The sequence below is a fragment of the Musca domestica genome, unplaced genomic scaffold, assembly GCF_030504385.1.
Source record: "Musca domestica strain aabys unplaced genomic scaffold, Musca_domestica.polishedcontigs.V.1.1 3, whole genome shotgun sequence".
In the NCBI taxonomy this organism is placed as follows: domain Eukaryota; kingdom Metazoa; phylum Arthropoda; class Insecta; order Diptera; family Muscidae; genus Musca; species Musca domestica.
The window spans coordinates 29,182,338-29,205,457 of record NW_026712299.1 but is presented as its reverse complement, the minus strand read 5'-3'; the positions used below and the strand labels follow the sequence as shown (position 1 = coordinate 29,205,457).

General features: G+C 35.3%; 2 protein-coding genes across 3 annotated transcripts in view; one reads left to right on the top strand and one right to left on the bottom strand.

Annotated features, from left to right (window-relative positions):
- The first annotated feature begins 3,641 nt into the window (after positions 1–3,641).
- On the top strand, positions 3,642–5,578 carry LOC101897047 (proteasome maturation protein). The gene is made up of 3 exons (XM_005182738.4): positions 3,642–3,801; positions 3,861–4,123; positions 5,308–5,578. The coding sequence occupies exons 1-3, from the start codon at positions 3,799–3,801 to the stop codon at positions 5,438–5,440; spliced, it is 399 nt and encodes a 132-aa protein (XP_005182795.1). The 5' UTR covers positions 3,642–3,798; the 3' UTR covers positions 5,441–5,578.
- Positions 5,579–7,928: 2,350 nt separating this feature from the next.
- The window catches only part of LOC101897224 (protein PALS2), a 44,757-nt gene continuing 29,565 nt past the window's right edge, over positions 7,929–23,120 (bottom strand). Inside the window, exons 3-10 of one of the 2 annotated variants that reach the window (XM_005182739.4) lie at positions 18,346–18,498; positions 14,819–15,310; positions 11,853–11,951; positions 11,630–11,791; positions 10,014–10,224; positions 9,521–9,852; positions 9,375–9,449; positions 7,929–9,313 (exon numbers count right to left, since the gene is read on the bottom strand). In XM_005182739.4, the coding sequence (XP_005182796.1) occupies positions 9,137–9,313; positions 9,375–9,449; positions 9,521–9,852; positions 10,014–10,224; positions 11,630–11,791; positions 11,853–11,951; positions 14,819–15,310; positions 18,346–18,498 (1,701 nt within the window). In that variant the 3' untranslated portion in view covers positions 7,929–9,136. The remainder of the gene's footprint in view (positions 9,314–9,374; positions 9,450–9,520; positions 9,853–10,013; positions 10,225–11,629; positions 11,792–11,852; positions 11,952–14,818; positions 15,311–18,345; positions 18,499–23,120) is intronic. The other variant, XM_005182740.4, reaches the window with a different exon arrangement.

The following is a 23,120-nucleotide window of genomic DNA, read 5'->3' as shown; positions in this document are numbered from 1 at the left end:
AAATCTGAACCGATCTCGATAAAATTCGGCAAATATATTTCTGAGCTGTATTTGATATATTTCCCTGAATATCGTTGTTACGGAGTGCATATTACGGCTGTGGGTAACAAATCGGATGAACAATATATATGGGAGCTATAGCTATATCTGAACCGATCTTCACCAAATTTTGCATACTAAATTCTAGACTCAATTCGGTAGTATGTGCCAAATTCCATCCCATTTGGGCAAATATTAGACGGTTGATGCACAATAAAAGGTAAATCGGACGAAGTTATATATGGGAGCTATATTCAAATCTGAAACGATCTCGATAAAATTTGGCAAAGGCATTTCTGAGCTGCATTTGATATATTTCCCCAAATATTGTTGTTACAGAGTGCATATTACGGCTGCGCAGGACAAAAATGACAAATCGGATGAACAATATATATGGGAGCCATAGCTATATCTGAACCGATTTCGATCAAATTTGGCATGCTTATTTTCAGGCCTAATTTGGTTGTATGTGCAAAATTCCATAGTATTCGGACTCATATTACACGTTTGGTGCACAATAAAAGGCAAATCGGAGCTATATCTAAATTTTAACCGATTATCTCCAATTTCAATAGGGTTCGTCCCTGGGGCAAACAAATGTTGTTTGAAAAACTTCATCTCAATCGGATAATATATGCGACCTGCATTTTGTTCACAAGAATACATGGACAGACGGACGGACTGACATGCATAAATCAACTCAGAAAGTGGTTCTATGGAGATCCTTAAAAGTAACTATGGGTCTATCTCGCTTCTTTCTCCATGTTACAAACAAATGCACAAAGACATAATACCCTGACCACCTTGTGGTGTAGGGTATAAATACCGAATATAGCCGAAATAGGGTCTATACGAAAACGTTCCAAACCGGAAAAAAATCCCCCGATATATGGGGGCTATACGAAGACCTGGATCTGCATAGACAATTTTATATGGGGGCTATGCGAAGACGTGGACTTACATAGCCCATTTGCAATACCAAAAGTCCTACAAACACCATATGCATTTGAGTAAAAAGTCATCTAGCTACTTCATTTCGTTAGGAAGCTTGGGTTATTTCCACAGACGGACCGAAGAACATTGCTAAATCGACATAGAGTCAAATGATCAAATGTGTCTTTCGAGGTGTTACAAACGGAATGACAAACTTTATATACCCCCCCCCCCCACTTTTATGGGGGGGGGGGAATGAAAAAGATAAAAGATTAAATCGTGACTACGGCGTGAAAATGTTGCCATTTTTTTGGCTACACGAAGTCACGATTTAAGCTTTAATCTGTTTTAGCCTTAGCCAGAAAGTGACCATTTCGTATCATATGAACGTTTATAGCTAAAAACTTGAAATTTGGATTGGGAATCAAGGTTTAGAAGTAGAGCCGATGTTAGAAGTTAGTTTTGAAAGGGTGTACTCATGTGTACGATAAGTACTAAATATGGCACAATTTGAATTTGAAGGAACGAATGGAGGAATCCTGAAATTGAAATAACCATTACTCGCGGAGTGTAGGATTGGAAAATAGAGGTAGTTTTCGGTGCACGAAAAGTACTAAATGGTATTAAATTTAGTACAATCTGAATTTTGGTAGAACCGATAGAGTTGGAATCTTGAAATTTGGAAATAAAATTACTATTGGGATTGCGGTATGTAGGAAGTTTCGGAAATTTGCACTTATGTGTACTATATTTGGTACAATTTAAATTATCGGAAAACCGGTAGAGTTGGAATCTTCAAAATTGGAAATATGATTTCTATCGGATTGCATTATGTAGGTAGTTATGGAAACTTTTACAACATTTGGTACACTTTGGGTGTATTTGGGTGAACCAACACCAGCCCTATCCTGAAATTTGGAAATAATGCTACTGTCGGAGTGGATTGGGATATGGAGGTAGTTTTGGAAATTTGTACTTATATGTATTAAATTTGGTACAATTTGGTATTGGGTGAGAGGATAGAGCTGGAATTCGCAAAATTGATTGATATTGAGGTCTCTGTTGCTATCTGGAATTCAGATATGGAGGTGATTTTGGAAATGTGTACTATAATTGTACGAAAAGTACTAAATAGTAATAAATTTGATAGTGGGTAAAGGAATAGAACTGAAATCATGAAATTTGATGAGATTGATTAGAATAGGCTGGGCAGAACTTTTAATACCCTTCACCATTTGAAAGGAAATTTTCAAAAAAAAAAATCCGTCGAAAAATACCGCCATGGGGGCTATACAAACACGTGCATTTTTTTCATAGGCTGCAGTACCGATTCCGAATTTCAAATACGAAATTTGAAACAATTCCGTTGAGTAATGTCGATAAAATCATCAAAACAACGAATATCGGGAGGTACCGTTATATGGGGACTATACGAAGACGTGAACATTGACAATTTTCTGTCATATCTTGTGGAACCTATTGCGAACTTCAAATACAAAATTTTACACAATTCCATTGAGTAATGTCGCTAAAATCATCAAAACACCGAATATCGGAGGTACCATTATATAGGGGCTATACGAAGACGTCGACCTGCATATGTCATAGTAGTTTTTCGTAGACTGTAGTACCCATTAAGATCTTCCGGTCCATAAGGTCTCTAAGTTACCTAAATAGAGGGGACAAGTTCCACACTTTTGGACATTTTCGAATTGGCTGTGTGCGAAAATCTCCAACTAATCATCATTTTAGAAGGATGACGTCGAAGACAAATATATTCTTCATCAATTTGCACTATAAGTCTCCAAAATAGAAAGAAGATGTATCATTTTCGGAGAAAACCTACGAATATATTTTTTATCAATATTTCCCCGGACTTTTTCCGATTTAACGGCTGGAAGCTTCATAAAATGTCTTTGTAGATGGAAGATGTCCAAAGAAGAAATATTCTACACACAAGTTCACTATAAATCTCAGGATAAACGATATATCTAGATGCAATAGTTTTTATGAAAAATACATTTAATATTAAATCTTCTTTTTTTCTTAATTATTTGGGAAAAGTGTCAAAGCAAGGATTATTCTAGATCAAATTTCATTGTGAGTCTCAGAACAAAAGAAATGTGTACACTTAATATTTACCTTAAAAAATGGTATCAATTTTTATTAATAAAAACGCATATTTATTTCTAAAAAAATTAACTTCTTAATTTTACCATCATATATATTTTCCTAATCAATAATTTTCTCTCAATGGATTTTTATTGTAAAATTCGTATAACACCACAAGTTACAAAAACCAATCTAAACATGGCAAAAATGTGTGCCTATTAATCAGTGTGTTTAACACAGGCATAAACCTTGTACAACTCCCTGATGGCAATGCCATTTACTACTGACTTACAGTTGGCAACTCTTTCTTTGTTCTCTTGGAAATAACTTCAAATAACTTCATGCTGTATTTTAATTCAAAAATAAATTTTACAAAAATTAAAATTCAAGCAATAATAATTCTGTGAAGCAATCCAAAATAAAAGTTGCTATAGATAGATTTAAAAGCCAACTGTAAAGAGATTGACTGTAAGGACAGGCAAATAGCAAAAAAAATTATCCAATTTCCTTGCAATTTACAAATCGACTAAACACCTCATACGATTTTCGATAACGATACTTTGATTAATCGAAAACCAACCTACATATCCCTGGACAGCACGGCAATTGTCACGAAAAAAAACAAAGTCATCAAGCAGTTGACGAAGAAGAAGCATTCATTATATTGCAAAAAATTATTGTTTTCTCAATACAATTCACATTTTAATCCGAGAAATGGTAAGTTTTGTAAGATATATTTTTAAATTGGGTCACTTAATGTTGTGTATTGCTTTCAGGAACAATCTATTAAAGTCCAACCCACAGCCAACACAGTTTTGGATGCTGCTCCCACAGTTGCTGGCCCCGGCAAAAGTAATTGTCTGATGCAAGTTGCCCACATCCATCGTCTGCGTGATTCCGAGGCCAACTATGACACACATCAGTACAATTTGCAAATGCAGGTGTTGAGGAATCGCGAAGGCTTGAATGCTCCACTGAAAATGGGAATGGAATTGCATGCTGCCCGCCAAGTTGGTCGTTTGCCATTCTTGCAATCAAGGTGAGACAGCAAATTTTTGTATCTTCTGCCAAGGAATGGAATGTTTGTCTATTTTCTTATTCATCGTGGATATCCTCATAAATTCAAGTCAGACTCTTTTAGTGCCCAAGAAGCCCCAAGGCTATCGATCCTTATTTTTGCAAAGAACATATAAGGCAGTACATTCCGATTTGAAATATTTTAAGAGTTTTGCCAAAGTTTTGACATATAATTTAATATGCGTTAGCACAAGAATTTATAGAAATGGTAATTGTGTCTTAAGTTGGGGGCTGTGCTCGGATTGACCAGAACTTTTTACCACGTTTAGGTCTTTGTAACCTGATTACGGCAAAGTAATTTTTCCGTGGGTGATATATTCGACATGCTACATTATAGCCTACACTCTTGCCTTTCCAAAATAGTAGCATATGTGCTGATATCTACTGGTATAAAAATGCCAATTTACTTGCATTACTCCGGAACCCGTCGCAATAACCCCATCATATGACCACTTGCTGGATAGGTATTTCCTTAAGCTTACATACCATTTTGTATATATCAATTTTATAGAACCGGTTAAAAACCGGATGTTGTATCCCAACTTTCGGGTCAAATAACCGGGAATTTCCCCCCATGAAAAAATACGTTCACTCCATCAGGTTAAAAACACCTGCATGCGGTAATAATTTCAAAATAGTCCCTAAACTCATTTTGCTCCCAAAGGAGAAAAATAGATACATGATATACGTTTGTGTGAACAGAGTACAGCTTGTGCTCTTTGTCCAACTGTTTGGCCCATAGGTCAACCCTGTAACAGTGATAATAGTTTCAGATCAGGATTCGCACAGCTACTTTCTAAACATTTCATTCTATTTAAACTTTAAATCCCCAAGCCAGATATTATGTACAGTCTAGAAACACCTTTGCCAAATTTTGACTGGATCGATTCAGATTTAAATGTAGTTCGTGAGTTGACGTGCATTTCAGGTAAAAGTTTCGATTCACTTAAAATTCTTATAAATACTTTAACCCTATTTGCAATAAGGATATGTAATAGTAATAATACAAATTGTTGTAGTAGTAATAATACAATCTGTTCTTCTAAGATTAAAAGGCTGGGAATTTGAAATAAAGCAAAAAATGTTAAATCGCTTTATTAACATTTTTACAATCATTTTAAAAAATTGTTTCCATATTGTTTACAGCCGCATGATGGAAGATGTCTTGTTGGGCCGCGATGAGATGATTACATTCCCCGACTTTTTGGGTGCTCCAGAGAACTTCGAATTCCTTCGCCAACCTCATGTTGTTATGGAAAAATCTTTAGGAATTTACTAAGCTCCGTATTCAAGTTTACATCAAATGTACGTACAATGGAAACAGTGAATTATAAAATTTAAAGAGGTTTTTGTAATTAAAATTTTAAGATAATAAAATAACACAAAAATTAATAAAATCGAAGTTTTTTTTCTGAAACAGTATAAATTAAGTTGATTTATGGAGATATTGGAGTCATACTCTAGTTTTGGCATGGGATTTGCAAGTGGGCGAATTCATACTGTTTTTTTTTTTTTCTAGACCCCTTGTACTTTCCTTAAGGTGACAATACTTTAAACGTTTTTTCTAGCCAGAAGCCAGCCGATGACTTAAGGCAGTCAACTAAGAGTTTTATGTATTAGAGCGTAACATATAAGACATGTGTATCTGCGTTTTGGAAGTTTACATAAAACAACAAAGGAGCGTAGGGCCAAAATCTAAAACTCCTTTGGTCCTGTACGAAGAAGCCAGCCGATGACTTAAGGCAGTCAACAAAGCGTTTTATGTATTAGAGCGTAACATATAAGACATGTGTATCGGCGTTTTGAAAGCTTACATCGAGAGGCAACATATTTTTGAAAGTATTCGAGTTAAAATTCCTTGGAATTGATGCATTTTTAATTCACAAAATTGTTCGTCATAAAATTTTACTCTAGGTCTTTTTAGTATAGGGCTCATAATAAACCATAACTCCACATCTATATACATATATATAAAAATCAATTGTTGTTCGTTGGTAATGGAATCAGTTGAGAACGGCTGAACCGATTTGCATAATTTTTTATAGAAACGTTCGTCATACCCCGAGTTAGGTTTTTAAAGAAAAAAATATTGAATGTTTTAAATTGGATACAGTCCTAGGGGTTACATGAGGAATCATTTGTGCAAAATTTGAATTAGGTTGGTCTACATTGTGATATAACCTCTTTCAAATTCCTCAAATGTTGGTAATTTGAGATTTTAGAAAGAAAAACAAATTCTTTCAAATAATTTTAAGTATAGGGCAATTCTTCATTATAACTCTTATGTGAAGGTATCCGGTGATTGTAGCTATTACAAGGGTCTTGGTCACATTTGTCAATTGATTTTGCCCTTATTTGGCATCTAGCTTCTGGTAAAAGACCTCTTCGCGGAAATTTTTCAATGTCAATGTTTCGGAGTAGGGCTCATATAAAAGTACCTCCTGATTTTACCGATTTCGAGGGTTTTGATTATATTTTCGAATCGATTTGACTTAAAATCTGTGTTTATGCTACTTTTGGGGTAGAGAAAAGTAGCATAGCATAGTACATGGGCCCATTATAAATAGTTAATGTATACTTTTTAATATATATGCTATATTATTTAGGGTTTTAACTCTAAATCTAAAACCTCTTACTGAAAAATAGGATCAGGTTTTTGAAAAGACATATTTATTTCTATTTAATCGAGTCATCATTTATACTATACGAGTCATCGTTTATATTTATACTAAAAATGGTGCCACTTACGTGAGCCAGATGTGAGAATTATTATGCTTTAAAACCTATGCATTAAAGACTAAAACTTCGGGCCGGCAACGCGGACTGGGCCAGCTAGTAGTAAATATAATTGAGGGCAACATGTTGGAATATATTTATGGTAGGAAGACCCTCAAAAATTCTTAACTTTTATACCCTCCACCATAGTATGGAGGGTATATTAAGTTTGCCATAATTATGTCAAATGTGTATTATTTCTGCAGGACTTTTGGTATTGAAAATGGGTCATGAACGTTCACGTTTTGGTATAGCCCCCATATAATGGTAATGGTATAATGGTACCTCCCTTTTTCAGTATTTTTGTGATTTAAGCGACATTATTCACCGGAAATGTTTCAAATTAGGTATTTGAAGTTCGTTATGGATTCTACAGCCTATGACAGAAAATTGTCTGTGCAGGTCCACGTCTTCGTATTGCGCCCCATATATAACGGTACACCCTATATTCGGTATTTGGATGATTTTAGCGACATTATTCACCGGAATAGTTGGTACTGGATACAACAGCCTATAACAGAAAATTGTCTGTGCAGGTCTACGTATTTGTATAGCCCCAATATAACGGTACCTCCCTATATTCGATATTTTGATGATTTTACCTACATTATTCACCGAATTTTTTATTCTAGTTTGGCATTTGAGCATTGTAATGGTTTATCACCCTAATATAACGGCTACATTCTCTATGTTTAAGATTTTAACAGAATTTTTAACGGATTTTAATTTTATTTTAAATTGCCAAAATCGTTCCAAATGGTGAAGGGTATTCAAAGATCGGCCCGGCCAAACTTACAGCTTTTTTACTTGTTTTAAATCGAATCATGTAAAATTGTTTCTCCTTTTTGACGTATCCACAAACGCCTTCCAAAACTGTTTTAGGGGTCCCAACCAATAAAAAAATGAGATTTTCGAGTTAATAGCTCTAAAAATATGCCCAAAGAAGGAGAGTTACCACTTTTCCTTTCCCCCCAAATAAAACTCCATTTCAATATTTGAGCCAAATATGCATTCTATATTGTATAACACATCTTAATACATATGAATGTAAGTTCGAAAGCACAAAACAGCTTTAACATTATATTTCGACAAATTTTCTTTCTCAATAATAGTAATAATAGTACATAGTATATAATGAATAATTCAGAATAGTATAGTTTATCATTTTATATAGTATTTTTTTTATTTTTGTGTTATTGTAGTAATACATTAATAATTTGTTGTTTGTAGATGATATATGTAATTTCTTTAACTATTGCTAAATGCAGAAAATATGTGGTTTATTTGTGGAGTTTTTGTTTGATTTTCTCAATTATTTAAAAATAATTAATAGAAACTAATGAAATAAAACATGGTTTTATGAAAAAAAAAACTATTAAATACATTATCATGCTTGTACTTAGCCAGTAAAAAAATTATATAAAAATTGAAAAAAATATAAATCTAAAATTATAAAATATATAAAAAATTGCAACAATTATATTGTAAATGGACGAATTCGAGTTACAAATAGTTTGCATTTTCAATACAAATTCAAACTAAAAAAATTATTTGTATTTTTTTGCACTTAGTTTTATGGGAAAAATAAAATAATAAAAACTAAGCTTTAAATCATGGTGTAATAATCGGACATAATTGGACATTTAGATTTCAAATTTGTATTATTTAATTAAATGTAATATTAGAAACAAATTTTACATACACGATTGCCAAGCCATGTTCGTGATACTAAAATGAAGAATATAATGTTTATCTTTTATTTTCACTAACAAAAAACAAACAAAATTAACAACTGCATTTGAGTTTTTTTTTTAATTAAAACACGCACGTACGCACATAAAGTCTACTTGATTTTACTAAGTAAGAAATAGAGGCGTGTTAAAAGTTTGTTTTTATTTAAAACTCGACCACTAAAAGCTAAAATTAACAATAAGAACACTTTGTATCTTGTTTTTGTTGTTGCTGTTGTGTATTCATAGTAATTGTTGGTATTGGAGGAAATAAATGATCATTTCGAGAAGTAAAATTTTTCATTTTAGCAAAAGCTTTTTAGAGGAAGCAGCAGCAGCCAACACAGCTGATGTTTTGTTAAATTATATTCGTCGTCGTCATCATTTTTCCGGATCGTCATTGTTTCTAAATAATTAAGCATTTTATTTCGAAGTATGTATAAAAAGTCAAGGTTAGCAAGGTTGCATTCTTAATATATCCAATTAACTGGCACCCATTGTTCTTGATGACTCATTTCATCAAGTGTCTCAACTACTTGTCGGAACGTGTCATCGAAATCTTCGTTGACTATGACCATATCAAAGTATTTCTCATATTTTCGTTGTACAAATGCACTCTCCTCAACGGTGGAGATTAGATCATCGTCCTGCAACAAATAATACAACACTTTAGTGAGGAATTCAAAAAGGATTAACGCAAAAACATACCTCATATAAGGATGCCAATGATTCCAAGGTACGGGCACGTCTAGAACTAAAACGTATGGAACTTTGGCGATCAAACTGAAACACAAACCAACAAACCGTAATTCATTATTAGATATTTCATTTAGATAACGTTTCCCACTACCCACCGTTAAATTCTTATTCGAACCGGTAGCACGTCGCTCGGCATAAATCGATTTTAATTGTTCCATACCCGGTGCTCCGATGAATATAACAAATGGCATCAAATCTTGACTATTGTGCAGAATTTTCAATGCATTCGGGGCACAGTCCAAGACGCACATACGTCCATTGTTTATGACATCCTTGATCGATTGTATATGTGTGCCATAGAGATTTCCATTGTGTTCACCATATTCCAAGAAGTTATTTTTATTGATTTCCTGTTCCATCCATTCGCGATCGACAAACCAATAACTGACACCGTTCTCCTCGAGGGCCCGCTTGGGACGTGTGGTATCTGGCAGGAAAATCAATCATTAAAATCATTAAAAGTTTGTTGTGCTCGTGTTTATGGCATTTCCCTTTAGTAATTGCAAAGTATACTTTAAGGCGCTCCTCAAAATTTCGTACCAATTCAATGCAAAATACTAAGTAAAAATTCATTTGTATCATACTTACGAGGTATAACATAACCAAAACGATCTGGATCACTGTTGACTAAACGATTCTTCAATGTTCGTCGTCCCACACCAGATACACCAATTAATACCAAGGTTTTTCTGCGGAACGGTGGCATGCGCGTAACTTCTTCGTACAACATTAGTTCAGCCTTGTCAAATTCACAGTTTGCCACCGAACGATACATAGTCTTACGTTTACGTTTTGAGATCTGCAAAGAGAGATATAGAATGGGTGAATATCAATTAATACATTTTTTCTCCTTGTTTCATGTGACGTAAATTCAAACTCCAAAGAAATGGATGGTTACATGATCGATGAATTTTCAAAAAGTGATAGTTCAAATGGATGCAGATCCAATCAATTGATATTCTATTGGCTATGGAGTGTATAGATCCCCTGGTCCATATTTTGCGCAGCGGCTGAGCAGGTTGCCCCAGCGAATTATGGGGAGAAGGCCACAGCTCGTCAGAAAGCTTGTCAATTAATTTACTTACTATTTTTATCAGACATATTCGTATTTAAAAGAGGCAGTTAAATTTCATAACATCTGAATTCCACAATTCTGTGAATTCTCCAACATCTAATATTGGTTTAGGAGAAAAAGTTTTTCGAGACATAGTCGTTCATTCACAACCGAAGATCTCACTTGATCGGACTAGTTTCAAAATGTTAAGGTCTATCTTACAGGTGATTTCAGCTCCAATAACTCTATCCCTACTCTCTCTCACTAACATATAACATATTCTAGGCCTCTTTTGTGTTAAAATTCACCTGCAACTTCTTCAAGAGTTTAAAGTCTACGCTCATTCATGTTCAGAAAGACCACGATCTGAAAAGAGACGTATTATAATACAAAAGACAGCCTCTAGATCAGCAGGACTGAATTGTATTCACTTGGCATTAAAGCAATGAAAAATGCAGAGTGAATAACGGCTTTCGAGATCCTCTGTTACCCATTGAAGCAGAAGAACAAAAGTTACGTCGAAAAACCTGAGTAGTTTCCCATAACTGAAATCAGGATGGTGCAGACACCTTCATTCGTACTGGACTCGAATTAACACTGGAATGTTAATTGGCCAATTTTTAGTGACCAAAGAAAAATTTGAAAAAATAATAGATTGATTTGTTTGCGGTAACAATTAGATAACATCAATGGGTAACTTTGCTATGGGCTCAACCCACACAGGTTAGAAGAAAATATCCATTTTGTTAAATCAGCTCTTAAAAGTCATAATAAGAAGGATAATTGACAGTCATTAGAAACACTGTAATTTTGGATTTATAGAATAGAGTACAATTTTATATGGGAGCAAAACTGGGATAAAGAGCAAATTCATGGATAGAGACCTGAAGTTTGATATAATCGGAAGAGTGTAGGCATAAAAGTACAAATATAAGCTGAACATTAAAAGGACCATTCCCAATATCCGTTGAGAAATAAAACCATTTTTGGTTATGCCATTTTCGACACAACATAATATACGGCGGAAACGTATGGCATTTACATCCGTCTTAGTTACTGGAAGACAATTACCTAAGCTGATTTTGTCTTAATATTTTATGATTCAATGAAAACTTAATTTTTCCACAGCAATTGATATTCTCAAACTTACCCTTGTACCACAAATACCAATTTTGTGCACATAATCGGCTTCGGGAGCCACAAACGCCTTACGTCTCTCTTCCAATTCCTGAGATGGTATCAAACCGATCTGATCACTTTGAGCAGTAACATTTTTGGCTTGCCACCAATTGGGATCCTTGACATTGATGATCTGCGAAAATAAAAACGGAATTATGAAAATTTTAACTTCGAGAAATATTTGTAATATATACCTGTAAAATATCTCCCGATTTGAAGGCCAGACCAATATCTTTGCAGGGCAGTAGGGAATCCTCCGATGGACTATATGTAAATAAGGCACGCATGTAACACTAAGTAAAGGGGAATTTTTATTAATTTATTTCTTAAAATAAAATGTATTTATAATGTGTATCCTACTCAGGGTAATGGCTGGATTTTGATATTTTTTGGATTTCTTATGGCCTAATTTCTACTTACTGGAATGGATTGATTGATTTATTTTCTAACGATTTTACTTTGTTTTTGACCTTTGATTACCAATGTACCAATTGAAAGATATCAATTAATGTTATTAATATTTCATACAATATTTATTTTTTAAATATATGTAATTGCAAATATAGTCAAATTTTGGGCATAGCTTTAGACATGCATTTTTTATTTTTTCTTTTTTTTTTTTTTTTTTGAATTTTCCTTTGCATAGGATTTTAATATTTCTGTTAAAAAATATACTTTTTTGTAACCAATTAAATGTTTAAATTAGTTAGCAAAAAATTGTACAAAAAAAAGCTAAATTGCATTTATATTTATCTCCTACACCACATAGTGGTAAGGGTATTATGTCTTTGTGCATTTGTTTGTAACATGGAGAAGGAAGCGAGATAGACCCATAGTTACTTTTGAGGATCGAAATAGAATCGTCTTTCTGAGAACAAAAATCAGGTCGCATTTTTTATCCGATTGAGATGATATTTTCCAAACAATATTTGTTTGACCCAAGAACGAACCTTATTGAAATTGGTGACAATCGGATTAGATTTAGATATAGCTCCCATATATCTTCAACCAATTTCGGGTTAATTGTGCACCAAATGGCCAATATAAGTCCAAATGACCAGAATTTTTGTACATCCCACCGAATTCAGTCTAGAAGCAAGTACATCAGATTTGGAGAAAATCGGTTCAGATATAGCTATAGCTCCCATATATATGTTTCATCCGATTTCATCCCTCATATTCATAATATGCATTCGACAACAATTAAATTTGGTACCAGATATCTTATAGAGCTCGGAAATACCATTGCCAATTTTTATCGAGAATGGGTAAGATTTGGATATAGCTCTCATATTTATCCGTAATCCGATTTCAGGTTTATTGTGCAAATAATGGATTATATCTCCACGAATGGAGTGAATTCCGGGACGAACGTTTCCATTTTGTGGAACACGGCTCCGATATATACCATCTACCGTAGTATGGATTATGTTTGTCATTCAAAATCAACATGAAAATGGGCCATGTAGGTCCACGTTTAGGCAATGGTATCTCCCTATTTTCGGTATTTTGGTGATTCAAGCGACATTATTCACTGGAAATGTTTCAAATTTGGTATTTGAAGTTCGTAATGGATACTACAGCCTATGACAGAAAATCGTCCGTGAGTGTCTACGCCTTATAGCGGCACCTCCCCCATATAGCGGCACCTCCCGATATTCGGTATTTTTATGATTTTAGCGACATTATTCACCGGAATTGTTTCAAATTACGTATTTGAAGTTCGTAATGGATACTATAACCTATGACAGAAAATTGTCTGTGCAGGTCCACGACTTCGTATAGCCCCCATATAATGGTACCTCCTGATATTCAGTATTTAGATGATTTTAGCAACATTATTCACGGGAATTGTTTCAAATTTCATATTTGAAGTTCGTAATGGATACTATAGCCTATGACAGAAAATTGTTTGTCCAGGTCTACGACTTCGTATAGCCCCCATATAACGGTACCTCCCGATATTCGGTATTTAGATGATTTTAGCGACATTATTCACCGGAATTGATTCAAATTTGATATTTGAAGTTCGTAATGGATACTACATCCTATGACAGAAAATTGTCAGTGGAGGTCAACGTCTTCGTACAGCCCCCATATAACGTCACCTCCCGATTTTCGATATTTTGATGATTTTAGCGACATTATATGCCGGAATGTTTCAAATTTGGTATTTGATGTTCGTTATCAAAACTACGTCTTTGTATAGCCGCCATATAACGGTAGAAAATTGTCTGTGCAGGTCCACGTCTTTGTATAGCTCCATTGAAGTTTCGCATTTTAATATTTTAATGGCTTATGACAAAAGTTGCCTATGCAGGTTCACGCCGTCGTATAGACTCTACTATATAACGACTAAATTCGGAATTTTTAAAATATTAATAGATTTTTTAACGGATGTTACTTTGTTGAAAATTGTCAAATTCGTTGCAAATGGTGGAGGACATTGGAGGAAACTTCGGCCCGGCCGAACTTACAGCTTTTGTACTTGTTTAATATAGTCCTTCTCGAAGTGATATCATGCACTCTATAGCAATATTATTTGGTATAAAATATTAAAAATCGATTCAGAATTGGATATGCCACCTAAATATTAGTTCCCTCTGAACCCAAACTATAACTGCTCTAAAGCCAAATGTTGATAGGTGATTTGATCTACTTCAAATTAATTTTTTGGTTACGGGAGCTCTCCTAAATATGCATAGTGGTGTAGGGTATCATATAATCGGCCCAGCCCGACTTTTGACTTTTCCTTACTGGTTTTATCATAAGTCTGAATAGTTTATTCAGATGCCACTGCGATTGAAATAACTAAATACAATCGCAAATGGGTTAATTTGAATGCCAGAATTGTTTAAAAGTAATTTGACTTTAAGGCTTATAAGAGAGCTGACTCAGGAGGATTCTCTCCCAAAAACTCGCGGTGTAAATTCTACGCTATAGAAGTAGGTTAATAGAAGAATACGTATTTTTCTTCATGCAAAAGCCAATAATGAAAATATTTCTACAATACCAAAACAAATTAAAGTATTTTATCTAACAGTAAAATGGAAACACACAAAACTACATATATCTTTTACAAACATAAATCCAAATAAATTAACAATTAACAATTTAAAATTGAAAAGAAAGAAAACAACATTCGACTAACACCACCTACCGTCAATTTTTTGCCCGGCTCAATTTTAGCAACACCATTTTGTTTTACCTGGCCCCGTTGGAGACGTGCCGATTTGATTTCTTCCTCAACATTTGGACCAATTTTCAGTGTTAGATTTTCCTTGGCTCGCGACACCTCCACCTGCAGATCTTCGGGTGTGTGCACGGGTGTACCGTTAACTTCCAAAATAACATCACCAGGATGTAAAAGACCTTGTTTATCGATAACACCACCAGCTAAGATACGTGCCACCACCAACTGTTTATGTTCGTCCACTTCGACGGTAAGACCGAGCGGTTGATTTGGATTGCGTCGCAATCCGACCATTTTGATTGTTTCGATTGGCATTTTCGTTGCAAACAGATCGGGCGAAAAGAGATAGCCACCAGATTTACGTTGTGAGATTTCTTCGAGTTTCGTTAGGGAACCACCGGCAGCTTTTAAACGGGCTTCGTAGAGATAGCCTATTTCATCGTGGGCACGAATGAGAGCCTGCAAAGGAAAAGCGAGAGGAAAATATAAGGGTTATTAAAAAGAAAATATAATTGGAAAATAATTTAATTAGGAGGAGTTTGGTGTAAAAGGGATCACGTTTTTATGTCGGTATTAAGAAGGAAGGAAGTGTGGGGGCACAGAGGGCGAAATCATGAATTCCGTATTCATCTCAGGTTTCTGGTTGAGAGAAATATTAAGATGTAACAAGTTGTAAAGAATCGCTGACTTGTTTCGCAAGTTATGACAGATAAAAGTATTGAAAATTGTGACCCTTTGTGGGTGAAGTTTCAGAAGGGGGGTTCGCAGCTATATATATCATCTTCACAACAGATAATGTGTTGGCAAAAATGTTTGTATGCGTGAAATTTGATGAGAGCTGGATGCTTATTTCGCTTTCTTTGAGCGTTTTGTTTTTAAAATCTTGAACTCTATGTGGCTATGTGGGGGAGGTACCAGAAGAAATGGTCCGATCTCTACTATCTTTATAACAGATCTTGCGTTTATGGAAATATTGAAATGTACCAAGTCTGAATGGAATCTGATGTTAATTTCGTGTTTTATGAGCTTCATGAATATTCAAAATTTTGAGCCTTGTGGAGGAGGTACCAGAAGGAGTAAACCGATATATATCATCTTCACACCAGACCTTGGTGTGAAGACTCTTACATCACATTTTATAAGGGTTATACTTATTCAAAACCCTTAACCCGTTGTGGGTTAAGTCCATTCTCGAACCTGACCTAGCATTAATGTAAATATTAGAATTCGCAAAGTTGGAGCAAAATCGGATTATCCTTTCTCTTTCTGTGCAGTAAATTATTTTCTTTGAAAGATTGACATTTTATGTGGGAGGTACCAGAAGGAATAGACCGATATTGCCCATCTCCGAACTCGATATAATTTAAACAATGATATTACGATGTACCAAGTTTGGATCAAATCGGATACTCCCTTCGAGAGTTATTGTGCGCACAAGCACGCAGACAGACGGACCGACGGACATCGCTAGATCGACTCCAAATGCCCTATAACGGATTTAGTCCAAAGAGACCTACGGTCTAAAACCGTTATTTCGATGAGGCATTAAATGATGTATACCCTCTCTGAGGCTGAGTGTATAAAAATAGGACAAAAATACCCACGATTCAGGGAAGAACGGTCGATGATTTGAGAGGAGAATTTAGTTTTGAACGGCCCATGATTCTGGAAAAAATCTAGTGAAGAAGAAGAATATGGGTTTAAAGGATCCTTGATTCCTAGGAAGAATTTGGATTCACAAATCCGCAATCCTCGCAAAGAACTTGGCACTTTAAATATCCTACGGTTCAAGGGAATTGTTTGGGTTAAAAATGCCGATTTTCGGAACATTTTTCAGTTGAAAGCACTCTCGACTCTATGTCAGTTTAAGCATTAAAGAGCCACGATTTTAGGAAAAAATGGCTCGAAATGACCCACGATTTTGGGAAGAATTTGTTATGATTGAGGTAATTGATTTAATTAGGCCTATGATTCCAGGGAAAAAATATGTGTTTATGTGAGCTACCATTCTAGGGATAAAGAAACCCCGAAATTCTGGAGAAAAATGTAGGTTTGAAAGATCCGATTCCTCAATTGCTAAAAAGATTTTGGCTTTAAAAGGCCTACGATTCTATGGAAGAGTTTAGGTTAAAAAGTCCCACAATTCTCGGACAAATTTCGTCGAAAGGGTTTGGTTCTATGTTAGACTTTAGCATTAAATGTCCGAACATTCTAGGTAAAAATTTGATTGAAATTACCGACAATTCTGCAAAGAATGATTCGAAGGAAGAATTTGTGAACAACAATTCTAGGGAATAAGCAAACCAATCATTCAAAAGAGAAATGTGGATTTGTAGGATTCTTGATTCCTGAAAAGAATTTGACATGAAAAAATCCACAATTCTTGGGAAGAACTTGACTATAAAAGATCCTCAGAGATATCGACGTTAAATAACCACAATTCTCCGAAAAAATTTCGGCTGAAAGACCTCTAGATTCAATGTCCGATTCTAGTCCACGCTGCCAGAAAAAAGTAGCTTGAAATGACTTACGATTCAGGGTAGAATGATTTGAGAGAAGAATTTGGTCTTTTAGGCTTATTAATCCACGATTCCTAGAAAAATGCCTTTTTTGACCTACAATTTTAGGGAAGAAGAAAAAACCGCGATTTGAAGGATTCTTGAGATGAATTTTGCTTCAAAAGATCCACGATTCTAGGGAAGATTTCAGATTTAAATTAACTAAGATTCTAGGGAAGAGTTTGGATTAAAACCCCTACAATTTTGGATAATTTTTTGTGTTTAAAGGCCGTTCGATTCCAAGTCTGATTTCAGCACTAAATGGACCGCGATTCTAGCAAAGAATATAAGTTAAGAGGACTCACAACTCTAGGATAGAATCAGGCTTTAAAAGAGTCAGATTTCCCGGAAAGAAGTTCGATTTATATGATCCAGGATTCTGGAAAGAAATTCGCCTTAGATTATCAAATTATCGATGCGGAAGAGGAAGAATAAGGGAAGATGAGCCCACGATCCACGATTCTAGCGAAGGATTTGGTTTCAAATTGCTATGGGGAAGAATACGGGGTTGAATGACCCTTGATTCTAGGAAAACTAGAAATGAAAGAATCACAATTCAATTGAAGAATTTTGGTTCCAATGACCCACGATTCCAGGTAGAAATTTAATATGGGGACATATATTTATACGTCAGATTTTAGAAGAAGAAGAGTTTCGCTTTGAGTTCAAATGTCGAACGGTACAATGCCAGATTTCAGTATGAAAATTTGATCTTTGATAAATTTTGATGAATCCTTGATTTTAGGCCGGAATTCCGAACCCCAAATTCTAGGGCATAATTTAAGGGGCTGCATTTGGTATACAAAACTATCACCCCACAGTCTCAATACAATATTACTTCTACCTACAATATACGTCATACACACATATTCCCGTCACTCTAGGGGGCAGCCACCCACCTCCCCTTTCAAAATTTAACCCATGTTTTGTACTTACCCGAAAGTGTGGTTGTGCCAAAAGTTTTGCTAACTCGCGCGACTCCAAACGTCTCGATGGTGAAAACTTCCTGATGATGTCGTCACAGATGGGCTTATTATTTAAATGAGCTGGCAAAAATGCAGGAACTGGTTGTGGTTCTGTTGGATTCAACTGTAAGAATAGATTGGAAGAAAAGATAAAAATATGAAAATGTGTTGAATTCCACTCGATCACATAAATGGACGGATGGATGGATGGGTGGTTCGTAACGACAAACAAAGTAAGTCTGTGAAAATAATTTAATTAAGTGGCTTTAATTGTTATTGTTGCGTAGGTCAAGAAGAGAGAGACTTGGGCGGAAAACAACACACATACAGACAATACGCTACATATAACATTTCCCATTCAAACACGCATTCCCAACTCAGCCAAACAGCTGAGAAATCAGCACACAACAAACTGACCAACCAAACCATTTATCATTTAATTGCCTGGGAAGGGGGGAGAGAACATTGTGAAGAAAAATACACAATAATAAGTCATAAAACAATATTGAGAATTTTTTCCATACATAATAACATATTTAATGAACTATTTAACCTTTTGAACTTTGCTTGGTTGTGAATTCTTCCTCCTCCTCCCAACAAATGGCATGTCACACAGAAAAAAAGTGTTGCAACAAATTTCAATGGAGGTTAGGTCAGGCCACTAGAACTTGATGAAGAAATTTGCCGCTGACTCAAAGAAGAATCGCTTAAAGCCAACCATCCACATGACCCCCAAAAAGATGCCATAAAATCGACGTATCTTGGCGTAATTAACAAAGATTTTGTAATGAAGGTCAACATTTGGAATAAACTTGAACTACATTGCCATTTGTTGTTCGTTTTCTTCTTCTGTTTCAATCACGCAGCAATTTTGCTTAGAAACACAAACACACACACACAGACTCATACCTTTAATTGCATTAATTAATTTTACTTCTTTTTTTTTTTGCTCGTCGTCGTCATGTGGCAAACGAGGCTTCCAACAGTTTCCAACCATTAAGTCGTTCATTCATCCACATTTGTGTGTTTTTTTAATTCCCCTTTAATTCACTTTTCTTTCATTGTTTCGTTCGAATTTATTGTTTACTTTCTATGGTAGTATGAGCATAAAAAATTGCGGTTTGAGCTGGATAGCAACGAATTATATGAGAGCTACAATAGAGCCACGCGTCTAGGTCAGTATTTGCTATAAAAGATTATGGGACAGACTTTGGAATAATGGCATCCAATATTCAACGACAGAATTTCGTAATAAAATAGCCACGATTTTGGGGATGAAATTCGACTTAGACGAACCTCGAATCAACGTCAAATTTTGGCATTACATTTATTTAAATATATTTCGACTTCTGTTTTGAATTTTCAAATTGTTGACCCTTTATGGAGTTGGTTTCGAATTAATGGACCAATATTGTCCATTTCTTATCGGCCATAAAAAAATATGATATAAATATTGTGACGTGCAAGGTCGTGGCCTATATCAACTACTTCATTCACTTTATATGAGATATGTGATAATTTTTAGAAAATGTTAAAATGTGTGTGATGTACCAGATATACAGGGTTGTCCATATTCGACGGACCCATCTGGCAACGCCATAACTTTTGACAGAGATGTCACATCGCTTAATGACATACCGCGTTTGAAGCGTCAGTCCAAGCAGATTTTTACCATGAACCAATACACGCCACGCTAGCGCTCTGAAATACTTGAAATTTACAAGAAGTCAATTGTGAAAACTCAACGTGCTTTTAAAACACTAAAAAATATGAGAAGTGCGCCTTCTAAGAACACCATTAAGCGTTTATACGAAAAATTTTCGACTGGTAAGTCTCTTTCTAATCCGAAGAGGCCATATAAAAGTCGACCAAGGCGATCGGCCGAGAATATCGCTGCCGTACGAGCCAGTGTTGAGAGGTCCCCAAGAACATCCCAAAAACGCCGTTCTCAGCAGTTGGGCATGGCTCGGTCCACTTTACAAGGGATTATTCGCATTGATTTGCAGTTGTTCCCGTACAAAATTCAATTGACGCAAAGAATGTTGCCTGCGGACAAGCCTCGTCGATTGGAATGGTCCCAAAGGTCCGTCGAATATGGGCAACCCTGTAGTCGTCCGAGGTATTCTATTTTTATCCATTTTCATTGCATATTCATATCCGATCTTGTGTTGGCAAAAATGTTTGTATGTGTGAATTTGACGAGACCTGGATGCTTATTTCGCTTTCTTTGAGCATTTTGTTTTTCAACCCTATTCATGGATATTCAAAATGTTGACCATGTGTAGGGAAGGAATAAGAAGTAGTGGATTGATATATTCCATCTTCACAGCAGATCTTGTGTTGGTAGAAATAATGGAATGTGTGATATATGAAGAGAAACGGATGCTTATTTCGGATTTTATAATCGTTTTGGTTATTCAAAACTTTGACCCTTTGTGGGGTAGGTACCAGAAGGAATGGTGCGATCTCAACCATCTTTATAACAGATCCTGTGCTGATAGAAACATTGAGATGTGACAAGTCTGAATGTTATCGGATGTTAACTTCAAGTTTTTTTAAACTTCATGGATATTCTAAATTTTTACCCTTTGTGGGGGAGGTTCAAGAAGGAGTAGATTGATATATTCCATCTTCACACCATACCTCGGGTTAATAAAAATATTGCGATGTGTGTAATTTGAAGACAATCGGTCCTGTACATCACATTTTATAAGAATTATAATTATTCAACATTTTGACCCTTGGTGGGGAGGTACTTGATGGAGTTAACCGATACTGTCTATTTTCGCACCTGACTGACCTAGCACTGATGCAAATATTAGGATTTGCAAAGTTTGAGCAAAATCGGATTATCCTTTCTTTTTCTGTGCAGTAAATTAACTTCTTTTAAAATTTTGAACTTTTGTGGGGGAGGTACCAGTAGGAGTGGACCGATATTGCCCATCTCCGAACTCGATCTAAGTTTGATAATAATACTACGATGTACAACGTTTGGGCCAAATCGGATACTCCCTTCGAGAGTATCGTGCGCACCATCCAGCTAGACAGACGGATGCACATCGCTAGATCGACTCCAAATGTCCTGAAACGGATTTAATCCAAAGAGACCTAGGGTCTAAAATCGTTATTTCGATGAGGCACGTTTTGACCAATATATACCCTCTATATGAGGATATAAAAAATCCTGCGATTTTAGTGAAGAGTGTAGAAATGGGCTTGAAGGACCATATTCTACAATTCCAACAAAGGACTTGAATTCAAATAATCCGCAATAATGGGGATAAAATTAAGGTTTAAATGACCCCTGATTCTAGGAAAAAATTGCATAAAATACTAGTAAAGTACGAAACCACGATGCAACTAAAGAGGGGAAAAAGGAGGTGACGAGGGAGGGGAGTGATCTTGTACAGAAAAATACGCATACATAGAAATACAACAACGACAAATGACATAAATAAAAAGATTAGAATCTTTTCGATTTTGAGCGAATTTTTTCCCACCCAAAAACGAGGAAAATATACTCACTCAAACCCGAGCTTCATCGAAAAATCGAGTTTGTTCGTTTTATTCCTGCTTCCAGGGGCGTACTTTCTCGAATTTGAGTGAATTTCTCTCTTTGTACAAATTCTCGAAGGTCTGTTTAAAATCAGTTTAGGAGTTCCACGAAGGAGAATAATTATGCTTCAAAAGGCTAAAGATTCTAGGGAAGTATTTTAGTTCAAATGCCGAACGGTACAATATCAATTTTTTGTATGAAAAGTACCACGATAGTGAATTAAAATTAAACATTTAAAAATGCTTGATTTTAGGGCTGAATTCTGAATCCCAAATTCTAGGGCATATATTGATGGTCATCATTTGGTGTAAAAAATTACCACTACTACGACTCAACGTTATAGCTCTTCTGCTATATAATATTTTCCCCTCTCCCTAGATGAGTACTCACTTGCAAAATCGTTCCATATCTCAAACTTAATACCAAATTTTATACTACGCCAAATCTCAAACACAGATACCAACAGCGACATCTATATCAAATTTTAGGATTTCAGCTCTATTCAGTCACACGATATCAAATTTTGTACTATTTAATACTTTTCGTACAATTATAATACACATTTCCAAAACCACCTCCAAATCTCAATTCCAGATACAATATTAAATTTGGGGATTCCAACTCTATCCTTTCACCCAATATCCAATTGAGTACTTTTCATATAATTTCAGCACTCATTTGCAAAACCGTTTCATATCGCAATTCTAGACACCAACAGTTATCTCAATATACGTTTTCACGTTTTACACATGTTCATCTCTATCCCTTCACCCAATACCAAATTATGTACTCTTTAGTACTTTTACACATTCCAGACATATATCAATTCCAGATACCAACAACTACCTCAGTATCAATTGAGAGTTCCAATCCTATCCCTTCATCCATATCAAATTGAGTATCATTCAGCAATTTTCGTACAATTACAGTACAGATTTTTGAGACCTCCTCCATATGTCCATGTTACACATGAACAGCGACCCTAATACAAAATTTCCGATTTCACCCTAATACAATATTTCCATCTCACGTTTCCAAAACAGTCTCTTTACACAAACCTATCACCACAAAAAAAATTTCAGCTTCATCCGTTTACCCTAACCAAACTGTTCCGAATTTAGTACCATTTAGTGCAGTTCGCACAATATCAAACTTACTTTGCAACTCTAATTCTCATTCTTAATTTCTAG